This window comes from Anarrhichthys ocellatus, unplaced genomic scaffold (genome assembly GCF_004355925.1).
Source record: "Anarrhichthys ocellatus isolate YVR2014 unplaced genomic scaffold, GSC_Weel_1.0 scaffold109, whole genome shotgun sequence".
Lineage (NCBI taxonomy): Eukaryota > Metazoa > Chordata > Actinopteri > Perciformes > Anarhichadidae > Anarrhichthys > Anarrhichthys ocellatus.
The window spans coordinates 158,631-179,712 of record NW_022280139.1 but is presented as its reverse complement, the minus strand read 5'-3'; the positions used below and the strand labels follow the sequence as shown (position 1 = coordinate 179,712).

The following is a 21,082-nucleotide window of genomic DNA, read 5'->3' as shown; positions in this document are numbered from 1 at the left end:
GTATATATATATATATATATATATATACAATTTTTACATTTTTACAACCTCTACTTAGTCTCTCCTGTCCTCTGCTCAATCTGTATAGCAGCATGCAGTTCATCAAGGTTTCACAGAATTTCTGTCTTGTGACTGTTGATCAATCATGGCTTCATAGTTGCGCTGAGAAACACAGAATTGAATGCTTTTTACAGGATCTGGTTAAAGCAAAAGGTTTATTTGGGCGAAGTTTTATATAAAATGTTTTCATGAAATATCAATATTATCGTTGGTCGCACATGATGTGTTCAAGGACCGTCGGAAAGATGATAATATGACAATAATGATGGTTCTTACGGCTTCTGGCTAAAACGAACAGTGTAGTTTTGGCCATTGTTTAAAGAAAACTTGCTTTTCAATCCAGGCAGTGGGTTTTTGGGTTCGGAGGGTTAAACTATAATTAAAAACGTATGACAAATCTAGCACCAGTGCAGTTTTGCCATTTTAAAACCATTAACTCCCATCTCTGTTTTCCTCTGCAGGTGGACTATGAGAGCGAGGAAGAGGACCGAGCTGACGATGCCGAGGATAAAGAAGATCAGGGGGAGGACGAAGGGTTGGGGGTGGAGGAGGAGGAGGAGGAGGAGACCACGCCGGAGGTGCCCCAGCCAGAGCCTGCAAGAGTGAGAGCGAAGAGGAGGACGAAACGAGCAGTAAGAGGGGGAGGAGACGGAGAGGAGACGTTGGATCAGATGAGGATGAACTCGGTTCTGGAGTCCAACCCGGCGATAGAGAGGTATCGCTACGATCTACAGCACGAGCTCTGGTGTGAGGTGAGTGTGTATGCGTTACGAGAGCCGCGCTTCAGAAGTTCCCGCTAATTTTTAGTTTTGGGAAAACTTTTCAAGGAACTAAAAGGTTCATTCAGCCCATTGTTGTCTGTGAAGACCCACAAAGATTAGGAAAATGAGTCCGCTGACATATGAAAAAGCAACATGACGGGACGAAGGCCGCTGGTGGTCGTAAAGGTAAACACTGCGGTTCAGTTTGCCTGCAAGTTTCATCCAAAAAACAGACTTAAATCAAATGACCTATGTCCGTCCGGTCCATTCCCGGGAACGTCTTCACATTTGGCACAAACGTCCACCAAGAATCCATACGCTAATTATGACAATTTCACACAAATGTGATGACATTTTGGACGGACATGGATGTAAACCTGACGAGTTGGCGGAGGAATACAGCCGTGAGGTTTACTTTACTTTTAATGTTATCAAACAAGAAGAAATGCTCTCTTCATGTCCTGAAATGGTCCAAAATTGATACTTGAGTACCTCCTTGTTTTATGAATGAAGCGGCGGTGTTGTGTGTGTGTTGGACCAATCGGGGATGGTCATCCCTGAAAACTCCACCCGAAAGTTCCTGTACTTTTAGAAAGTATTGCCCCGAAAAGCAATGAGATCCTCCAAACGATCTCAGTCCCCAGGCAACGTTCCTGCATTTGAAAAACAAGTTTAATTTCCTTGAAAAGTAGTCCCAGGACTAAGATTCCCTTGGTGGTAATGCGCCTTGGCAGACAATAAGAATTCTAGGTTTACATGTTGACACTTGAGAGCAGTCAGTGTAGCCACAGCCTCAAGCAGCTCAATCCTCTCCACGACTGTAAAGCAAGCAATGAAGCAACGTCATCATGGCTTATTACATCATCACAATCCCATAATCTTTCCTAAGACACGAGGCCATCCACCTCGGACGTGGAAACTTCTAGTTGGAGCATTTTACATCCATTTCCCCCTGGCGGATTTCCAAAATAGTCTTTCTTTTACTGATGGAACCACTTCATGATGCTGTTTTTTTTCAGTTTCAAACCTCAAACAGCTATCAGTAGGAAGCGGTGCGCTTCACACAAACACGCACCACTTCTTATAAAATCCTGACCAATATTGAGATCAAGTTTAGAGATTGAGTCCCTAAGGGGAAATAGTGCTTGTACTCTTATAGGCGAGAGGCCCACGGTGGTGGTGGTGACTGCAGTCTGAGTGTTGTGGCTGACACTCTGTTAACATAAAAGATCATGTCATGTTTACAGTTAATTCAATTAACTGTTTAAAAAGAAACTAAAGTCTATCTTCTTACCTTAATAACTGCATACTGTTTAAGTCATTTACTCCAAGTCATTTGTCTTTACCGAAGCCTGGTTCAAACACCCTTACCTATGCTGTAAAAACTGGGAGCTGCTGGTTTATAAGTTTTTCGTGGGTCGCCCAAATCAGTTGTGGAAGAAGTGCTCAGAACTTTTACTTAAGTAAAAATAGTAATACCACAGTGAGAAAATACTTTGTTACAAGTAAAAGTTGTGCATTCAGAATCTTTTAAAAGTAAAAAATTGTCATAATATAGAAGGCCCTATTTCAGAACAGCACATATTATATTAATGGATTGTAATGATTGATGCATTACTGTATACATCACATTAAATTGCAGCTGGTTAAAGTCTGGCAAATGTTACTACAAGCAACGTTCATTTAGTGGTGATTTTGGCGGTCCCTGTGGATGGAAGTGGTAGTGTTTCCAAGCACCAGTCTCCCTTTAGAAAACCTTAATTTTACTGCAGCAGGGTCTGACAATCTGATACGCTCAGTCCTGGTTCTCCCGTGCCTCCCTTACCCCCCCAGCAGGCCCAGCAATACGGCCGAGGTCTTTGGCAGCGCCGTGTCGGCTCCCAGCGGGGACCTCCTCCTCAATTTCCACTTTGAGTTTATTCCAACACATGCTGGATGTTTTGTTAAATTCTCTTCTCATTTCAAGCACTTGCAAAATACCAGCTGATTCATTACAATTAGCAACTATGCACATATATATATATATATATATATAAAACAATTAAGCCCAGATCTGTGTGTCTGGTTAGAGAGAGGCGAGTGTGCTGTGTGGATCCTGTTGCAGAGCGTAGTTGTGTGAGTGGCTTTATCGTTAGCGGTATTGGGCGTAGCGATGTGAGCACAAAGCATGTATAGGCGAGTCGCTTGGCTTGCATCCACGATGTCTCGTACGTTGTGTACCGAGTCTGTTCCACCAGGTATTTCGCACACACTGCCCTTCATTCCCTTCATCCGCCTCTCGTCTCTCCCGTTCATAGGTGGACCTGGTCCTACCGGTGAGCAAGGTGCACTTTGACCTGACTTCGGTCCTGTTGACGCTGGCCCAGAACGCCGTCATCGTGGAGACCAAAGGCTTGACTCGCTGCCTGCTAGGCGAAACCACCACGAAGAGTGGAGAGAAGGAGACGGTGCTCAACACAGAAGGCATCAACATGCAGGAAATGTTCAACCACAGCGATGTACGTTTTTTTCAACATGAGACCACACTGTGGCTTTAGGGGCGAAGGGCAGTTGCTCAGAGCGGAACAGAGAAGTTAACTATATTCATAAAAAAAAAAGCATGACTGCAGATAACGGTTACAGTTGGTCGTATCTACTTCCGTTTTGACCGTTGACTACATTCATTAAAAAAAAAAAGCATGACTGCAGATAACAGTTACAGTTGGTCGTATTAAAATAATCTTTTCAGATAACTGATTCAGACTTGTGACTATTCAAATGTGTTGGTCACAATGTGACTCAGGCAAGTCTTTGCAGTAGATTCAAATATTGCAAAGCACCGTTTAAATGCTAAAAAATAAAATGTAGCTACTTCATAATGAAAGAGCCTTTGGTTAGGGCTAATTGCTCAAAATTGTTATTGTATATTAAGTTATTTTTTATCTTGGGTTGGTGATGATCCCAACATTGAGACTACATTTTTCCTCCAGATCTTGGACATCAACAGACTGTACTCCAATGAGGTCCATGCCATGGCGAAAACATATGGGATTGAAGTGGCTCTGAAGGTCATAGAGAAGGAGATCAAAGATGTCTTTGCCGTCTATGGTACACACATACACACACACACACACAGAACAATTCCCAGATAGCAGACCACATGGCTGTCGGAACCGCTCAGGTTTTGTTTTTCTCTGTCTTGTGTCCAGGTATCGAGGTGGACCCCAGACATCTGTCCCTGGTAGCAGATTACATGTGTTTCGAAGGCGTGTATAAGCCACTGAACCGGCACGCCATCCAGTCCAACTCGTCCCCTCTGCAGCAGATGACCTTCGAGACCAGCTATAAATTCCTCAAACAGGCGACCATGCTGGGTGAGGAAACGGAAGATAATGATTATGCAAGAAAGAGAGAAAAACATGTTATCTACCCATTTGTTGACTGAGTGTGAGAAGAGACATGTGACAGTGAAGCCGTTGTAACATGTATGTTAAGTACCTGTAATGGAAATGGAGCATTCCAATTTCTGAGATTCAAACGAGCGCAGTCGAGTTAAATAATTACATTTTATAGGAGTAATCATAAGGCGATCGTCTCTGCAGTTTCTTTTCGGAGCCGTTGTTGTTTGCTGTCAGAAGTCGTTTGTTCTCCTTGAACCTTGGAGCCACCGCTGCACTTCCCTTTTGTGGTTTTTTTTGTTTGTTCATGGCTGTTTTTCCCCTCCTCTTTCAGGGTCACACGATCAGCTGGTGTCACCATCAGCCTGCATCGTGGTGGGGAAGGTGGTGAAAGGTGGAACAGGACTGTTTGATCTGAAACAGCCTCTGCAGTAGGAGAGGAGACATTGAGACCAGAAGTCCGGTTGGATGGATGTGGCAAATAGGGACACTTCATGTGGACTGATATGATCACAGAGCTTTCAGTTCTGCTGACTCAAAATCCTATGAAACTCTAGTTCTTTCACAAATACATAAGAATAATAAATTGTATCTCACTTTGTACTGAATGTGGTGGATGTGACTGTCTGCTCCTGCCAAATGTTCTTTAATATTTGAGGTTTTGATTTAAAAAAAAAAAAAATTAAAAAAAATCTGCATTAATTCAGTCGAGAATTAATGTAAAACAATTAAAGCTCTGTCTGGCAAATTAAATCACTGTATAATTCTACAAACGGATGCATATCCACACATCTGTTAGACAAGCAACCCTTTTTTGTATTTAATAATAACATTCAACTTATAAATGTGTACAGAACAACGTGTTATTATTTTTATTGTTTTGTTAATAAATTAACTTTAAGGGGAACACTGGTACAATGATCAGATAACTGGGCAGATGTCCTGGGCTCTTATTACGCAAGACCGGAAATGATTGCGACAGCTTCTGTCGCTGATTGGCCCTCCGCCTGAAGAGCGAGCCTGGGATGAGAAGCCACGGAATACATCGCTGATCACTTATTCTGTCTAAAGGACTCGTTATGCCCAAACGGTGGGTTCCATACCAGGGTAAGTGAACAAGTCGATACATGGAGGACGACAACATGTAGTGTAAAGGATAGTATTGTAGTATTGAGTGCAAAACAGCGCGTGTTGTGTTTTGGAGCAATAAAACGGTTAACGATTAATGTTCGCCTCTGTGTCCCTGTAAATAGACCGAGGAACGATGTTAACTTAACGGGAGCTAGCTCGCTGCTTTAGCTGCATTTTAACATATTTCTAATTGTCGCTGCTGCTACCAAACGTTATATTTTGCTCCGCTTTTAGGTGGTCTTTGGTAAAGTTATTAGAGTTCCGTCCCCAATAGGTATTTAATATCCACGGGCCGTATTACTGGTGTAACGTTTTAGGTAAAGTTAGAAAGATATTGACAGATTCGGACTTCCCGGTTCAATAAATCGTTAACGAAACGTTGCTAAAATACAAATGATACCTCCCTGTAACCGTAGTGAGGTAGACAAGCTACAACCTTAATTTAATTAAAACGGGCCGTCTTAGGGACTCCTCCGAGCTGTACAATCGGCATTGGTCTCAATGAGTGATGAGCGATGCGCAGGGACCGTCTACAAAGTGCAATGCGGAAAATACCTACTACAACAATATTCAATAGCTTCACTGTCATGCAATGTAGTGTAACCAAAGTCACTTCACACATCAATGGGCTCCTTCTTGTTGTACTACAACTGTTATTTTGAAAAAATATGATTTAGATTAATTTTAGTTAATTTTTATTGGAAATAATATTCAATAACTTTACTGTTATTGTGTAGTGTGACCAAAATCACTTTTGACAGGTGCTGTCAAATTCTCTTTCTGGTGACGATTCCAAGTGACATTAAAGTATCAGTGATTTAGTCAAACTAGTAACCATTAGAGAACTACAAACATACAGTTAATTTAAAGCTCAATTAAAGAAATGGTTAGTTAGTACCCAACTCTGTCAGCACTAGAATGTAGCTGCTTCTCTGTCCGTGTTGAACTTTCCCTCGTCTGTCTGTCTGTCTTGAAATTGCCGGTCGACCCTCATCTACCTGCATGCTTGTCTTTTATTGTTGTTTAGCTGTGTCTGACTGATTTATGTATTTCACATACTCTGCATGCTTTTATGTTTTGTGCCTCTGACATGGATGTTTTTTTAGTGTCTAAAAACTACAGCATAATATTCTCTTTAGTGAATGTTTCTATTTAACATACAGGTGCATCTCAATGAATTAGAATATCATCAAAGTAAATTTATTTCAGTGATTCAAAAAGTGAAACTCATATATTATATAGATTCATTACACACAGAGTGATATATTTCAAGCGTTTATTTCTTTTAATTTTGATGATTATGGCTTACAGCTAATGAAAACCCCAAATTCAGTATCTCACAAAATTAGAATGTTACATAAGACCAATTTTAAAAAAAAGGATTTTTAATACAGAAATGTTGGTCTACTGAAAAGTATGTCCATATACAGTATGCACTCAATACTTGGTCGAGGCTCCTTTTACATGAATTACTGCATCAATGCAGCGTGGCACGGTGGCAATGAGACTGGCCCTGCTGAGGTGTTATGGAAGCCCAGGTTGCTTTGATAGGGGCCTTCAGCTCGTCGGCATTGTTGGGTCTGATGTCTCTCAACTTCCTCTTGACAATACCCCATAGATTATCTCTGGGATTTAGGTCATTCAAGAATTTGGGGGAGATTCACAAGGAGTGGACTGCAGCTGGAGTCAGTGCTTCAAGAGCCACCACACACAGACGTATCCGGGACTCGGGCTATAACTGTCGCATTCCTTGTGTCAAGCCACTCCTGAACCAGAGACAACGTCAGAAGCGTTTTACTTGGGCTAAGTTACCTGGACTAAGGAGAAAAAGGACTGTTGCTCAATGGTCCAAAGTGGTCCAAAGTCCTCTTTTCAGATGAAAGTAAATTTTGCATTTCATTTGGAAATCAAGGTCCAGAGTCTGGAGGCAGAGTGGAGAGGCACACAATCCAAGTTGCTTGAGGTCCAGTGTGACGTTTCCACAGTCAGGGATGATTTGGGGAGCCATGTCATCTGCAGGTGTTGGTCCACTGTGTTTTATCAAGTCCAAAGTCAGCGCAGCCTTCTACCAGGACATTTTAGAGCACTTCATGCTTCCCTCTACTGACAAGCTTTATGGAGATGCTGATTTCATTTTCCAGCAGGACTTGGCACCTGCCCACACTGCCAAAAGTACCAATACATGTTTAATGACCATGGTATCACTGTGCTTGATTGGCCAGCAAACTCTCCTGTCCTAAACCCCAGAGAGAATCTATGGGGTATTGTCAAGAGGAAGATGAGAGACATCAGACCCAACAATGCAGACGAGCTGAAGGCCATCATCATCAAAATTAAAAGAAATAAACACATGAAATATGTTGGGATCTGGCCCTAGTCTAGAAGCACCCATGCTCCTTCCTATCATACGACGTCTGATGGAAACTCCAAGATGAATGACTACACCTCCCAGCACAGCCAAAACTTGATCCTGGCCCCTCATTGGCCAAGAAGTGGCCCCCCACTGGGTTCGAGACCTGGTTTATAAGCGAGCAGGAAACGCCATTCAGCCTCTTCCCTCCGGACCTCGTCCTGGCAACAAGAAGATTCACGAGGAGCCGCGGCCTCATCAAATCCTATCAGGTCACATGTTACATTCGCTGGTCGAACTACAGACTGTGTTTTATTTTGAGTTTTGGATCCCGTAGTGCGAGAACGGATAATCTCTACGACCCGTCCTCCCACCCTTTAGTGCACACCTAGCTTAGCATTAGCTTAATATAGACTATTCATTTATGTCGTTGTTATTCCTGTATCTTGTTGTGTTAAGTTACTGTCGTGTTATAACGTGTTATTACGCCAGCATCGCGGACCACGGAGTCCCGTTATATTGTGTATTTCCTGCTGTAACCATTCGCATTTGATCCGTCGCTGCTAGTGGATGTGGAGCTTGTGATTCTATCACTTTAAAAACTAAAACTACGGTGGCCGACTCTCGTCTGGCCGACCGAGTTTCGGGGTGATAGGGAGACAAACTCGCATTTCACCGCAGTGACAAAGATCTGTTTGTTTTGGGGATTCTTTTATTTTGTTTTTGGTTTTATTCTCTCCTCTTTAAATCGGCTCTGCGAGTGAGTGAGATCTAGAACCGCAGCTATCACCGTAAAAGCGTGCTGTTCCTCACTTCCTCACTACTGCGCAGAGCACCGCGCTCCGAGCTCGTCTCTCTCTCTCCCTCTACTAACCCGCACACACACGTAGTTAGAGCTACTGATTTTGGGTGAACCTCTCAGACTCGTGATTACGTAATCTCTGACCCCAACCCACATGGTACGCCGTGTCCACGTGGTGATAGCAGCCACCTCTCAACCATTTTGGTCGCCGGTCCCTAGACTCCGCCATCTTTGCCTGTAGGCTCACACGCCCCTATTGAGATTATCCACCATCACTGTTGAGTAGGCCCCCCCCACACACACACACACACGTACATATATCGATACACATATCCTTACCCCACTTTATTCATTTGAGTTTAGGTATTAGACACATCATTGTATGATAGCGTTTGTTGATTGTGATATTACTTGATTTGATCATTTATTATTTTTGATTTAATAAACTCTGTTATATTTTAAAGAGCAGTCGTCTGTGATTACTTGTGCATAAGTGTGTAATAACAACTGGATGTAGTGGCCTGTGCTCGAACTTAACCCTTCACTCGCACTCCAAACGTGTAATTGTATTCAGACTGTTAATATCGTGAGTGACCACTAATTATGAGACTTAGTTTATAGTTTGGTTATTGGTCCCTGTCCGCAGGGTGGTGCCCCGTTCTTATTAGTAATTACTAATTCACTTATTGATATTAATAACTCCGTTGATGATTTAGTTTCATATTTGCTGATAACCAAACACGCTCCTTTATGTTCCCAACAAATATATCACCCTGTGTGTAATGAATCTATATAATATATGAGTTTCACTTTTTGAATTGAATTACTGAAATAAATTAACTTTTCGGTGATATTCTAATTCATTGAGATGCACCTGTAGTTATCTCTTACTTTATTTGCTTGTGTGTGTTGAATTTTGAGAGCCTCTGTGTTGCATGTCTTGTTAGTACTTGACAATGTTTAAGAGTCTCCTGAATGGTGATACTACATATATTAATATTCTCACTTTTTTCATTGTTTGTGCATGCATTGTAAAGCGTCAATATTGTATAACCTTTTAAATGTAATCTTACATTCTGTTTTTAGGTTTATTTTGTAACATCTGCCTCTTGGGACTACAGATGAAAAATAGCCTCTTGGCTAACTCTGGTGCATTTACAGAAATGTTTTTATTAATGTGCACTGTCCCTTATCAAATAAACCAATAAAATAAATAAACTAGTGCAATTGTGAACCTATGTTTGGTATTGTGTATTTGTCTCGAATAAAAATATAGTACCACATACATCAAGATAAGAGCCATCATAAGCAGTTCACTCATTTCATCTTCAACAAAGGATATACACACATTGTCATGCTGTAACAACATTGTGAAAATGAGTCCATGAGCTGATTTATAAATAACCATCTACAAGTCTGGTGAAACTAAAATAACAGTTGTAGTACAAGGAGCCCATTGATGTGTGAAGTGATTTTGGTTACATTACATTCCATGACAGTGAAGCTATTGAATATTGTTGTAGTAATTGAATATTATTTTAAATAAAAATTCACTAAAATTAATCTAAATCATATTTTTTCAAAATAACACTTGTAGTACAACAAAGAGGAGCCCATTGATATATGAAGTGATTTTGGTCATGCTACACTTATCAACAGTAAAGCTATTGATTATTATTTTCAATAAATATTCACTAAAATTTATCTAAATCATTTTTTTTTCTTCAAAATAACACTTGTAGTACAACAAAGAGGAGCCCATTGATGTGTGAAGTGATTTTGGTTACACTACATTGCATGACAGTGAAGCTATTGAATATTGTTGTAGTAGGTATTTTCCGCATTGCACTTTGTAGACGGTCCCTGCGCATCGCTCATCACTCATTGAGACCAATGCCGATTGTACAGCTCGGAGGAGTCCGTAAGACGGCCCGTTTTAATTAAATTAAGGTTGTAGCTTGTTGTCTACCTCACTACGGTTACAGGGAGGTATCATTTGTATTTTAGCAACGTTTCGTTAACGATTTATTGAACCGGGAAGTCCGAATCTGTCAATATCTTTCTAACTTTACCTAAGTCGTTATTTCATCCGGAAGGCTCCGAGCTGCGGTTAAATCAATGTACCGTGCGCATTGTTAGTGCGGATTGTTAGTGCGCATTGTTAGCGCCGTTATCTTGAACGGCTTTCCTGAGACTCCACAGAGCGGGGCGGTCGCGAGGGCTCCACTTGTGTATCTACAAAAATGTTAAACTTTGGTTCCAAAAAACATTCCGTACGAGCAACTAATATCTCCCAACAACGTGTAACAAGTTAACGATATCTACGTTTCAATGTTGGAGAGACGGTTGCCTTTGGAGCAACGTTAATTTGCCGTGAATTTGTCGTTCTTGTTATTGTCGTCAGTGAAAGTTGTCTCATTAACTGGTAGATATACTTAACGTTAGCTACATTTTTCGCGTACGCGGACGTCATCTCTACTCTATACTTTTAGGTTACATTTTAGAGAGAAACTTTCTCCACACCTGAGGGACGACGTCACTAACGCTAGTAACGGTTTTAGAGAAATAAAATGTATGTTATAACATATGAACCGTTTATGAGTTATGACTTTAACACTATAGAGTAGACTATAACCATTACACATGCACACATGTAGCGTTAAAGGAGTTAAATGTGCTCCACCAGTAATGTGTAATGATACAGTAATAGAACAATAACATAGTGTTCACAATATTAAAGTTCAGCACAATGAGTGTATTTTTTAACCTGCACATTGTCACATAAGTACAAGTTTAAATATGGGACCTTTACTTAGTATCTTAATGTAAGTAATTTGATATTTATTTCAGAGATGGATTCAAATACTTTTTTCATAGTTGTGCATTAAAATGTTGTGCTGCCAGCTTGAGTGTCCCACACTGCAAATATGTCCTCAGACAGCTGTTGCATGCCATCACTGTGCTTGGATCTAAAAAGTAACTTCTTCATTAATGAGTAAGTTTCCCATAATGCTTTGTTCCTTAACGTGGCTAATAGACTTGTATATATGACTGTCCCTGTGTGTGCAGGACCAGATCCCTGAGAGCGCCCCGCCCTCCTCACAGACACCAGAGGCCTTCTCAGATTCTACTGTGGAGGAGACCAGCATGAGGCTTCCTAAATGCTGGGCAGCGCCCAGGTGAGGCTCACGTTACACAACACAAAGACAGCTGCTGTTCTCTTTTAGGTACCACCATCCTGAAGGTCTTGGATGGTGATATCATAGTCACCGCCATATTGTTTATGTCTAAAAGGAAATATAGCATTTATTTAAAAAAACGAGCGCTCTAAATCTACGGTATGAACCCAGATGTGGCAGTTCAGATTTATTTTATATTTGGGTGGAGTGTAATTGTCAACGGAGCAACAAAAAGCTGGGAAAACAATGCTCTTTATTCATTCACAACACCGAAAGACCAGTGGAAATAAATATATGTATAATGTGTACGTGAATATCGATGTAGAGTTAAATATCCAATAAGGCTTTTTTTTTACTACAAGACCAGACGGCGTAAGAATGCTTTCCACTAAAACAGGGCTTCTAGAATTTACTCCAGAAGAGGCTTTAATCACCGCTATAAGTTCCCAACATGTCTTCAGTTACTTGCATCTACAAAGCACACGCTGTAATAAATAGAGCCGAGGGACTTAAGTGGCTAGTCGGCCAACCTGCTATTCGACGTGTCACTGCACTCGTGTTTTGCACATTGAAACCACACTGAAGTATTTATGGTCCCTGGGCATTGGCTAAGAAGGCTGCTGCAGTGTATTCTCACATCTCGTTTCACCTGTCGAGGCACACACAGCTTGTTGCTGATAATTATCTCTCCGATCTTTCTATGCAGAAGGTGCTCAGCGACATTTTTGCATCTGTGTTTTGTGCTGTGCACCTGCCATGCCGTCAGCATGTTTCCAGCGTGGTGCAGAGTAAACACCAGCCTCACTGTAGGAGTCACTTCATGCTGTAAGTGTTGTTGTGGTCAGAGGGTTTTCCACTGAAACGGGCCGTCTCATCATGTCAGGCCGTGACTTGCGCCAGAACTCTTGATCGCTGATCATCCACTGATCTCAGTCCAGTCTTATATGACAGCACCTATTCACTGTACATGGGGTGTACTGCTCCTCCCTCACCTCTCTTCCCTCTCCTTTTGTTTTGATGCGTCTCCAGTGTCACGAAGCAATAGCACCATAAATAAGACAGGCGTGGACTGTGAGACATCACATGGCTCCGGGGCCTCAGGGTTAGTGAGTTCAGCAGGCATACCGGCTCAGCCTTCATAATTACCAGCCATGCCCCAGTGTCTCAACGAGATGAACCTTTACATTACTGGTCCAAAAACATTCCCTTCATGTTATTCTAATACTTTGACTCTTTGTGTGCCCGATGACAAAAGTCCGTTCCTTGCCTGCAAATAAAATGTTCTTTAAGAATAAAATAAATAGATAAAACCCCAAATATGGTTTTGTGCCGACTCTCAAGAATGAGCGATCACTGTTCGCTGCGTCAGGAGTCTTCTTTCTGCAGGGGGATCGTGTTCACACACGAGAATGAGCTTACGTGTGGTAATTGTGCGCTCTCTGACAGCGGCGCACCTGTAGCTGTGAAACCACTCTGTGGTTCATGGCCGTGCTGCATATAGTATCTGTTTCCCGTAGTTCTCATGCACAGACCCTACACTTTGCTCAGTGATCTTCAGCGTTGTAACAGGTGACCTCTGAATGCTTTACATGTGATTTGCATATGTTTTGCAAATTTACTTCCGTTTGTCAGCATCTTCCCCTTTCTCCATCTTGCTGTTGGGAACGTAAAGGAGCGTGTTTGGGTTATCAGCATCTAAGAAACTAAATTCTTGACATCAATAGAATTATTAATGTCAGTAACAATTATTAATGATTATTATTAATAACGGGGCACCACCCTGCGAACAGGGACCAATAACCAAACGATAAACTAAGTCTCATAATTAGTGTTCACTCACAATGTCAACAGTCTGAGTACTATTACACATTCAGAGTGAAAGTGAAGGTTTAAGTTCGAGCACAGACCACATATACAGCTATTATCACAATACACATGCACAAAGTAATCACAGACAGCTGCTCTTTAAAATATAACAGAGTTTATTACGTTCTAATACTAATATCTAAAACTGACAACAACTCTACTTTTATGAGCACGCTATCTAAAATCAAAATACTATGAAAAGGGGGGGAAGTAAGTGTGTGTATAGGGGGAAGACTGAGAGAACAACGTCCTTACGACGGTTCGCTTCCTCTTCCAGGATGCGAACGAAATAAAATGAACAAGATAAACAGTTAGTGGATTCGTCCAGCGAATATAAAATTGTTTAACCTAGGGGGTTTCTGGTAAAACAACGTTACCTGTGCCTCCTTGCACAACCGAGGTGGTCGAGGAAGAGCATAGAGCTGAAGGAGCAAGACTGTTTTATCGAAACAGAGGCTGAACTACAGGGGTCCTGGGGAGTCTGTGGCTCTCGGCCAATTAGATCGCAGTGTTGCATTGCGTGACGAGTTCACACCTTGATGTGAACTTCTTTCTGGGAGGTTTGAATGCTTATCAAACTCAAATCAGGATGAACCCTTTGCCCGGCAAAAGGGAAGGCCTGATTCTCTTTGTTTCAGACCACATGTCGGGGCTACATGGTCAGATCCCAACATTGCTCTGTGTGTGTGTGTGTGTGTGTGTGTGTGTGTGTGTGTGTGTGTGTGTGTGCAGGTGTGTGGTGGTAGTGGTTGTGGCTTTAGGTTTGCTGTGGATGGTCTCTCTGCCACGGACGGAGACGGGGACGAGCAAACCTCTGGACTGGCACGTGGACCATGCACATAGAAAGGTGAGAGGCCGGGTAGAGCGGAGCGTCTAGCAGGCTTCCATGTTTTCTGTGTCCTGAACGTATTTGGAAGTGGAAGTAAACCTGACAATGTGATACAGATAACGGGGTTGGGTGATACGTTTCAGCTGGGAAATGTGTTTGAGCGGTGAGCTTCGCTACTTCCATAAGCTCTTAGCTTCAGGAAAGGAAATATTCTTACACTTCGTATCAAACACAAAAATACAAATGAATTCTAGTTTCTCTGGCTGTATTCAGAACCACATCAGTACGTGCTGATTTGGCCAAAATAAAGTATGCAAGCAAAACCTACAATATTCTGATGTCATACTAATTTGAATAAAAAATGTCCAGTATGCATCAGACAAGTCTACCTCACCTACTTGTCCTCCATCTTGGACGGAACAACAGTTGCTAATAACGGAGGAGGAGAAACAGTCTGTCAGCTGGCACTGCCCCCTAATGGAGCAATGTAAACCGGCCTCCATCTTTGAGTGTTTCTGGTGGAGGAGATCTGCACGGCGACTTACAGCATTGGATGCAAAACAAGTCTGACTCAGAGAATAGAATTCAAATCAAACTCCCTGTCTCTTCCTCATTACCCCCACACAGCATGTGCACCGTTTGGCCACTACGTAAAATGAGCTTAGAAGCCCGGCGCTCACCCTGCGGTCATGCTTGGCAGCGCGAGAGGGAAAATTCTTGTGTCTTGACACGGACTATATCTATATGTGATTTGAGAAACACGTCCGATTTGACTGCAGGTCTGACTCAACTTTTGTCCTGTCTGGTGTGGGTCGTTTGAGGAGGTGTGAACGCAGTAATCACACTCTAGTGCGGACCAGAACAACCGTGCTGGGGTTCGCTCGACAATGGTCCCAGACCAGCTCTCACCAGCAGCCTCGGTCTCTGGATTGCAGTGAGAACATAACTGTAATCCCAATCGCAGGAAGTCGAGCGAAACGCAGGGATTCCTGGCTGCCTGTTGAGGTAGACACAGGTTTGGGCCGAAGAGAAGATACGGGATCTGCTAAATGCAGCCCACATGAATACTACGCACTGCTGACAGCTCTTTTGTAACTAATGAAACCCTCAATACAAGCATTTACATTCTAACCACCTGTTTAGCTTCTAAGCAGTACGCCGTGGATCATGAAGCAATGACTGAACTGTACTACTATTACTGTTGACTAACCCTGGCCTATGAACTATGAACTCAAGATAACTGTTCTAAAACAAGCTCTCACTGTGTTTTCATGACCTCGCAGCAGGTGCACGAGCACGTGCGCAGCGTTCTGGAGAGTCCGTGTCGTCCCGGCAGCACCCGGCTGAGCTTGTCGGCCCGACTCCCGGCTTCCAGTCACGTGACCCGGCCCTTTCTGTGGAAGGACGTGACGCTCTCCGAGGACCTCTTCCTGTACCCGCCACCATTCGGCTTCAGAGGTCTTCGGGGCAAAGTGGAGGACTTGCTGAAGCAGGTGAATGTAACTTATGCAACTCATCTAATCTACTGAGCGTTTAAAGTGTGGCCATCTTCATTTAAGGACACCTTGTGTGTGTGTGGATAGGCCAAAACCCTCCACGCTTAACTTGAACATGAAGAGCCTAACTTTTGCCACATATATAATATATAATGTAAACGTTTTGTTTTGGGATTAATAACGAGTTCTATTTGCTAAAATAATGATTTCTGGCTGCACCTTCATCTTTGGGAGTGCTTATCTAAACTTTTCTCTCAGGGTTCAGACCCCCAATGCTCACAAACTGAGGGCCACTGTAATCAGCTACATGCTACATGTCAGCAGGCTCAGTACTAAATTCACACCTAAATTCTTAATTGACAAATAAAACCGACCAAAAGTGCATCTTTATGCTCCTGTAAACCTGACAATTCTGTCTGTGATTCTGTCTTTCCTCTTCAAGCTGCCAGACTCTGACTCCGAGCCCCAGACAGAGAAGACATCAGATGAATGTCGGCGCTGTGTGGTCTTGGGAAATGGAGGCATTCTCCGAGGCCTGGAGCTGGGTCAACTCATCGACCGGTTTGACACCATTATCAGGTTAGAAACACAAATGTTATGACCGTGATAATCCACATGTGGTAATTATTATCATCACTGACACTGACGACAATGAATTGCTCTCTGTGGCTCCCTCCTTCAGGTTGAATAGTGGTCCTCTGGGAGAGTTCAGCGTTGACGTCGGGAATCGAACCAGCATCCGGATGAGTTACCCAGAGGGCACACCTCCGCACTGGATCGACACAGACCCACACGCTCTGTTTGTTGCTGTCGTGTATAAAGGTGTGGACATCAGCTGGATCTCTGCCATGATCAACAAGTTCTCTGTGGTGAGTAGGTGTGGGTGTGAGTGTGTGTTGTTTTAATAACATTTGTCTTGATTAGAAAATCAGACATGAGGGATGCAGTTCATTCAGACCCAAGTTTTAAATAACGGAACAATACTTTAATTTGTTCAGAACACCGTCAATCTCTGTCATTTTAATGCAGCATTTGGATCAAAAACAAAGAAATCTCATCAATTAGTTTTATCATTGCGTGTTATTTTATTGTGTTTTGTTTCCTGGAGTACAGGAGTAAAGTCCGAGTGAAAGTTCAAAGTATCAATTTCATTAATTAATGATCTGAATTTGAATGTGGACTGAAGGCATTAAAAGATGAAAGGGTTTCATGTTTTAGTGTCTAAGCTAACAACTTTTTACATTGGTCCAGTATTGAGGGAGAACGCAGCAGCAGCTAAACGAGCTGTGACGTAATCGCTCACCATCAACGTACAATGGACTTGTTCTCAAAGCGCTCTCACACTACATGTCAGAAAGGGCTTGTTATGGACGAGGTAGAGCCAGGCTCAGGTTGTCTGTGTCTCATGGAAATACATTTAACGTCCTTCTTTACCCTTCAGGTGATCGGGTCTGACCAAGTGCTGCTTCTGAAATCTCGTGTCGCATCCACATTTTCAAAATCAGCTAAATATTCAGCCGTGACATCAAAAATCTTTTAGAAAACACTAAGCCACGCTTTCTGTACTCCAACACAACAAACTCTGCCAGGGACGGCTGCTCCTCTCTCCAACCGTCACGAGTCACATGACACAACAACAAACAGAAAGCGAAGGAAAAGAAAAGCGTCTTATTTCTCTGTAGGTTCATTTCCATGAGGTTGTCAGACACTTCTAACAACAATCTGAGTAACAACGAGCACTTTTAGTGGATCACATTACAGCCCGTTTAGCGGCTGCCAGTTCAATTAGGAGAGACAAGTGAATGGTTAGTGGTTAACATTTATTATGACAGATGCTGTGTTAATCAGTTACACAGACATCCTTTGGTGCTTGAACTCGACCTAGGAGGTTTGTGATCGTGTTGTGATTGCCCTGAGCGGCAACAATATACGTAAATCCCCCCGTGGAGTCCAAACACTCATATTTAAAGAAAGACAGCAGCAAGATGATAGGCTAACGATGTCGTTGTGCTATTGGCTAGAGAGACCAGCTGATCTAGACAGCTGATATGATTGACAGCCCCGAACAATAACAGCAAGGAAATAATGAGTGTGCCTGTATGAGTGATGGCAGATGTATGGTGAATAAGCTATGGGCTTAGGCATGCAAGAGTAAAGTCTTCGTGTTTGAACTTACGCTAGAGCTTCATTTGAGGCGCTCAATACTGAACCAGTTTCAAAAACGTTTTTGAAACTGGTTAGTCACAAACATGGGAAATAGAGTCCAACGAATACCTAAGTAGAAAACAAAAATCCAATAAATGTAGCTGAAAGTATAAACCGTTTCCAGGCATAATGTTCATAAAGTAGTGTTGCTAAACGTGGACATATTTACAGTCACTCTTTCATGTTGGCTTGTTCCTCCTCATGGTTCTCTTCTTGATGACATCACAGAATATAGTACTTGTGTGATCAAGATTCAAACACCTGATCCGTAATCTTGAGAAATAGTTATTTATGTTTAAAAGAAAGAAAAGAAAAGAAAAGAAAAGCCTGCACAGTTTGAGTTTAGAGTTGTGTGCTTTGTGTTGCAGCCGCTCTGGGACTGGCTCTTCTTCTGGCAGAAGGTTCCAGATCGAATGGCTCTAGAACCCCACAGGTTCAGACTTCTAAACCCTCATGTCATCAGAGAGACCGCATTGGACCTACTGCAATACCCTCCACCCAGAACACGCCTGTGGGGAAGCGACCAGGTAATAGACTCGTCCCGTACTGGGGATTAACTCTGTCTGTTCTAACAGCCGAGGTAAAGCAGCTGGAATCAAGCAATGCAAACTGTGCTGTTGCCACTCATTACAACATAGAGAGCGCCCTCTGGTGGTGCCTGATGTGCATTACAATACATCACATAAATACTGCATCATAGAAAGTGCAGCGTCTGTATTCATGTCGGTATTGAAAATCATAATGTCTGGATTTCCAAATATAGTACACTGTAATACCACCCGTCTATTGTTGAGGTGCCATCTTTTCTAAATTTGACCGGTTTTCCCTTACAGTCTGTGAAAAGTATGATGTTTGAGTCAAGAAGAAGAAGAAGTTAGTGAAGAAATGATGACATAATGTTTGTCCCCTTTTCTCTCTACAGAATGTGCCCACCATTGGGGTCTCCGCACTGAACTTAGCCAGCCGGCTGTGTGACGAGGTCAGCCTGGCAGGCTTCGGCTACCAGCTGTCCCAGCAGAGGGCGCCGCTGCACTACTACGACCGGCTGCCCATGGCCACCATGCTGAAGCAGACATCCCACAACGTGAACAGAGAGACTGAGCTCCTGCAGAGCCTAGTCAGAGAGGGAGCCATCACTGACCTGACGGGGGGCATTCACTGCCCCTTCTGTCCCCGCTGACCACTGCACTTCTATCAGTCTAAAGCACTTCCCTTCTCCGTCGTAAAGGGCTTGTTAAGCACACAGTACACACTGGACATAAACACGGAAAAGCAACGGCAAGGCCAACGGACTCACAAACGTGTGAGGAGCAAAGAATGAAAGAAAAACAAAACTCTATTCTCATATGTGTAATATTTGTCACAAAGTGCTTCTTGAAGAACAAGGGACATAAAAACAAAATGAAAGTTATCCGGCCTACATGGCTTTACATGTCTGTCAGTATTTCAGTTTGAAAGTGACCAAAGAAATGGCCTCGCAGCAGCAATATCTTTCTTCTGTCCCATCGACTTTCAAACCAACCACTGGAAGAATTTCCTCAGCTGACCATAAGGAAACTGGGGCACATGCCGAATTATAATTTTTAATGACTTTAATCTGCATCAGCATTTCTGACATGTATTTCCCTAGATATTCAATGTATTACAGCTATTTTAAACATCAGTAACTATGATGGTATTACTGCACAGAAAGCTCAACCGCCTCTGAATTTAGGACTGCTTCATTGGTGATACGATGATCTTCTTCGTATCGTGATAGTTCTCCGAGCACTGTGATGTAAGACGGTTCTCTCAGAACCTCCCTGTCAGCAGACTTATCTGAGCCAGAACTATTCTTCCTCTGGTTCAAGAGACGTTTTGTCCACTTTCAACTATTGAACGAGTTAAATATGTTAAAAATGCATTTTGAAGAAGTAAAGCATGTTTATTTTTAGTAACACTGGAACAAAACAGATCTTTATTTCAAGCTACAGAGGAATGTGAACATCCCTACAAAGTGGATCGATCTGCATCAGTCGAGACCTTTTCTCCAAGCAGGCTTCAAACAGTTGAAGTATATGAAATGTATTTGTTCACAGTTTCATTTTTATGTTTTTAATGTGTTGGGGAAAAAAAAAGATGGAGGTTGTGTGTTGCCTACAGAATGCTGTGACATAATATAATATTTGTTATTCCACTGTAAATTAGCAGCTAAACAACTGAACAATGACTTCTGTTCATTTTCTCTGTGCTGCAACTTCTGATGATGATTCACAAGAAGTCTCATTTTTATACTTCGCAGCTGCACCTTGTTTATTCTGCAGTCTGTAAAAACAAACGTAGTGTACACATGAAATGTGTTATTTATGAATTGTGTTTTTTTTAATTACTGTATCATTTTCATTGTTTGTATTGCAGTTGATAACATTTACACAACACTTCCAGTGACTCATCTCCAGAGAGATTGTCAATACTTTTGTTCATTCAAATATTTTATCAGGACGAGTTAGTTGAAAAACAAAGCAGACGTAATGATTAAAAAAAACAATCCTTTTAAATGTGAATTTTACAGTGTTCCAAGGAATTTAAAAACAAGTCTTGTTTAAAACAACCAGCTGACCAACAGAAGGAGATGAATACCTGCACGACTTTAATGTGACTAGAAAGATGGATGATGCCGCTTTCTTTTCCACTAGGGTTTTAGATTTGTATCAGTCTTAATTTATTGTACTGTTGTTGAACCTTTCTTATTATTAAAAGGTACAAAACAAATACATTATCACACAGTGAGTAATTGTGGGGTTTATTTGCATGCGAGTGATCATTCATGAATCATTTCCAATTTTCTTATGTCTTTTTTGTGTGTCAGATGTAAGTAACGCTTTACACTGAAGAAACAGTGCCACAGGCGATTAGTGTACTTTTCAAAGTACAAAGGAATGTGCACAGCTCAGGACACTCCAGGTTAGATATTACTATCTGCTACTCAGCAACTTCAGATCAGAGACGGACTCTGCAAGACAAAACAACTCATGCACTACACTTTG

At 42.1% G+C, this 21,082-nt stretch overlaps 2 protein-coding genes across 3 annotated transcripts; both read left to right on the top strand.

Moving 5' to 3' along the window:
* The first annotated feature begins 107 nt into the window (after nt 1–107).
* LOC116399351 (DNA-directed RNA polymerase I subunit RPA1-like) lies at nt 108–4,652 on the top strand. Its single transcript, XM_031876456.1, has 5 exons — nt 108–812; nt 3,119–3,319; nt 3,791–3,908; nt 4,010–4,174; nt 4,533–4,652. The coding sequence occupies exons 1-5, from the start codon at nt 450–452 to the stop codon at nt 4,631–4,633; spliced, it is 948 nt and encodes a 315-aa protein (XP_031732316.1). The 5' UTR covers nt 108–449; the 3' UTR covers nt 4,634–4,652.
* A 565-nt stretch (nt 4,653–5,217) lies between these two features.
* Nucleotides 5,218–20,807, top strand: st3gal5 (ST3 beta-galactoside alpha-2,3-sialyltransferase 5). 2 transcript variants are annotated; one of them, XM_031876447.1, is made up of 8 exons: nt 5,218–5,305; nt 11,551–11,660; nt 14,259–14,373; nt 15,639–15,848; nt 16,294–16,430; nt 16,534–16,720; nt 18,425–18,583; nt 18,979–20,807. In XM_031876447.1, exons 2-8 carry the CDS (start codon nt 11,629–11,631, stop codon nt 19,234–19,236), a joined length of 1,098 nt encoding a protein of 365 aa, XP_031732307.1. In that variant the 5' UTR covers nt 5,218–5,305; nt 11,551–11,628; the 3' UTR covers nt 19,237–20,807. The 2 variants fall into 2 exon arrangements, with proteins under 2 accessions (XP_031732307.1, XP_031732308.1); XM_031876448.1 differs by lacking the exon at nt 5,218–5,305 and adding an exon at nt 10,492–11,476.
* The last annotated feature ends 275 nt before the right edge of the window (nt 20,808–21,082 follow it).

Bases quoted from the DNA above. Each gene is read 5' to 3' on its own strand.
- LOC116399351 (XM_031876456.1), top strand. From the start codon at position 450: ATGACAAATCTAGCACCAGTGCAGTTTTGCCATTTTAAAACCATTAAC. The intron at 3,909-4,009 runs GTACACACATAC...TCTTGTGTCCAG, and splicing joins AGATGTCTTTGCCGTCTATG to GTATCGAGGTGGACCCCAGA. The intron at 4,175-4,532 runs GTGAGGAAACGG...CTCCTCTTTCAG, and splicing joins CAAACAGGCGACCATGCTGG to GGTCACACGATCAGCTGGTG.
- st3gal5 (XM_031876447.1), top strand. From the start codon at position 11,629: ATGAGGCTTCCTAAATGCTGGGCAGCGCCCAG. The intron at 11,661-14,258 runs GTGAGGCTCACG...GTGTGTGTGCAG, and splicing joins AAATGCTGGGCAGCGCCCAG to GTGTGTGGTGGTAGTGGTTG. The intron at 15,849-16,293 runs GTGAATGTAACT...TTCCTCTTCAAG, and splicing joins TGGAGGACTTGCTGAAGCAG to CTGCCAGACTCTGACTCCGA.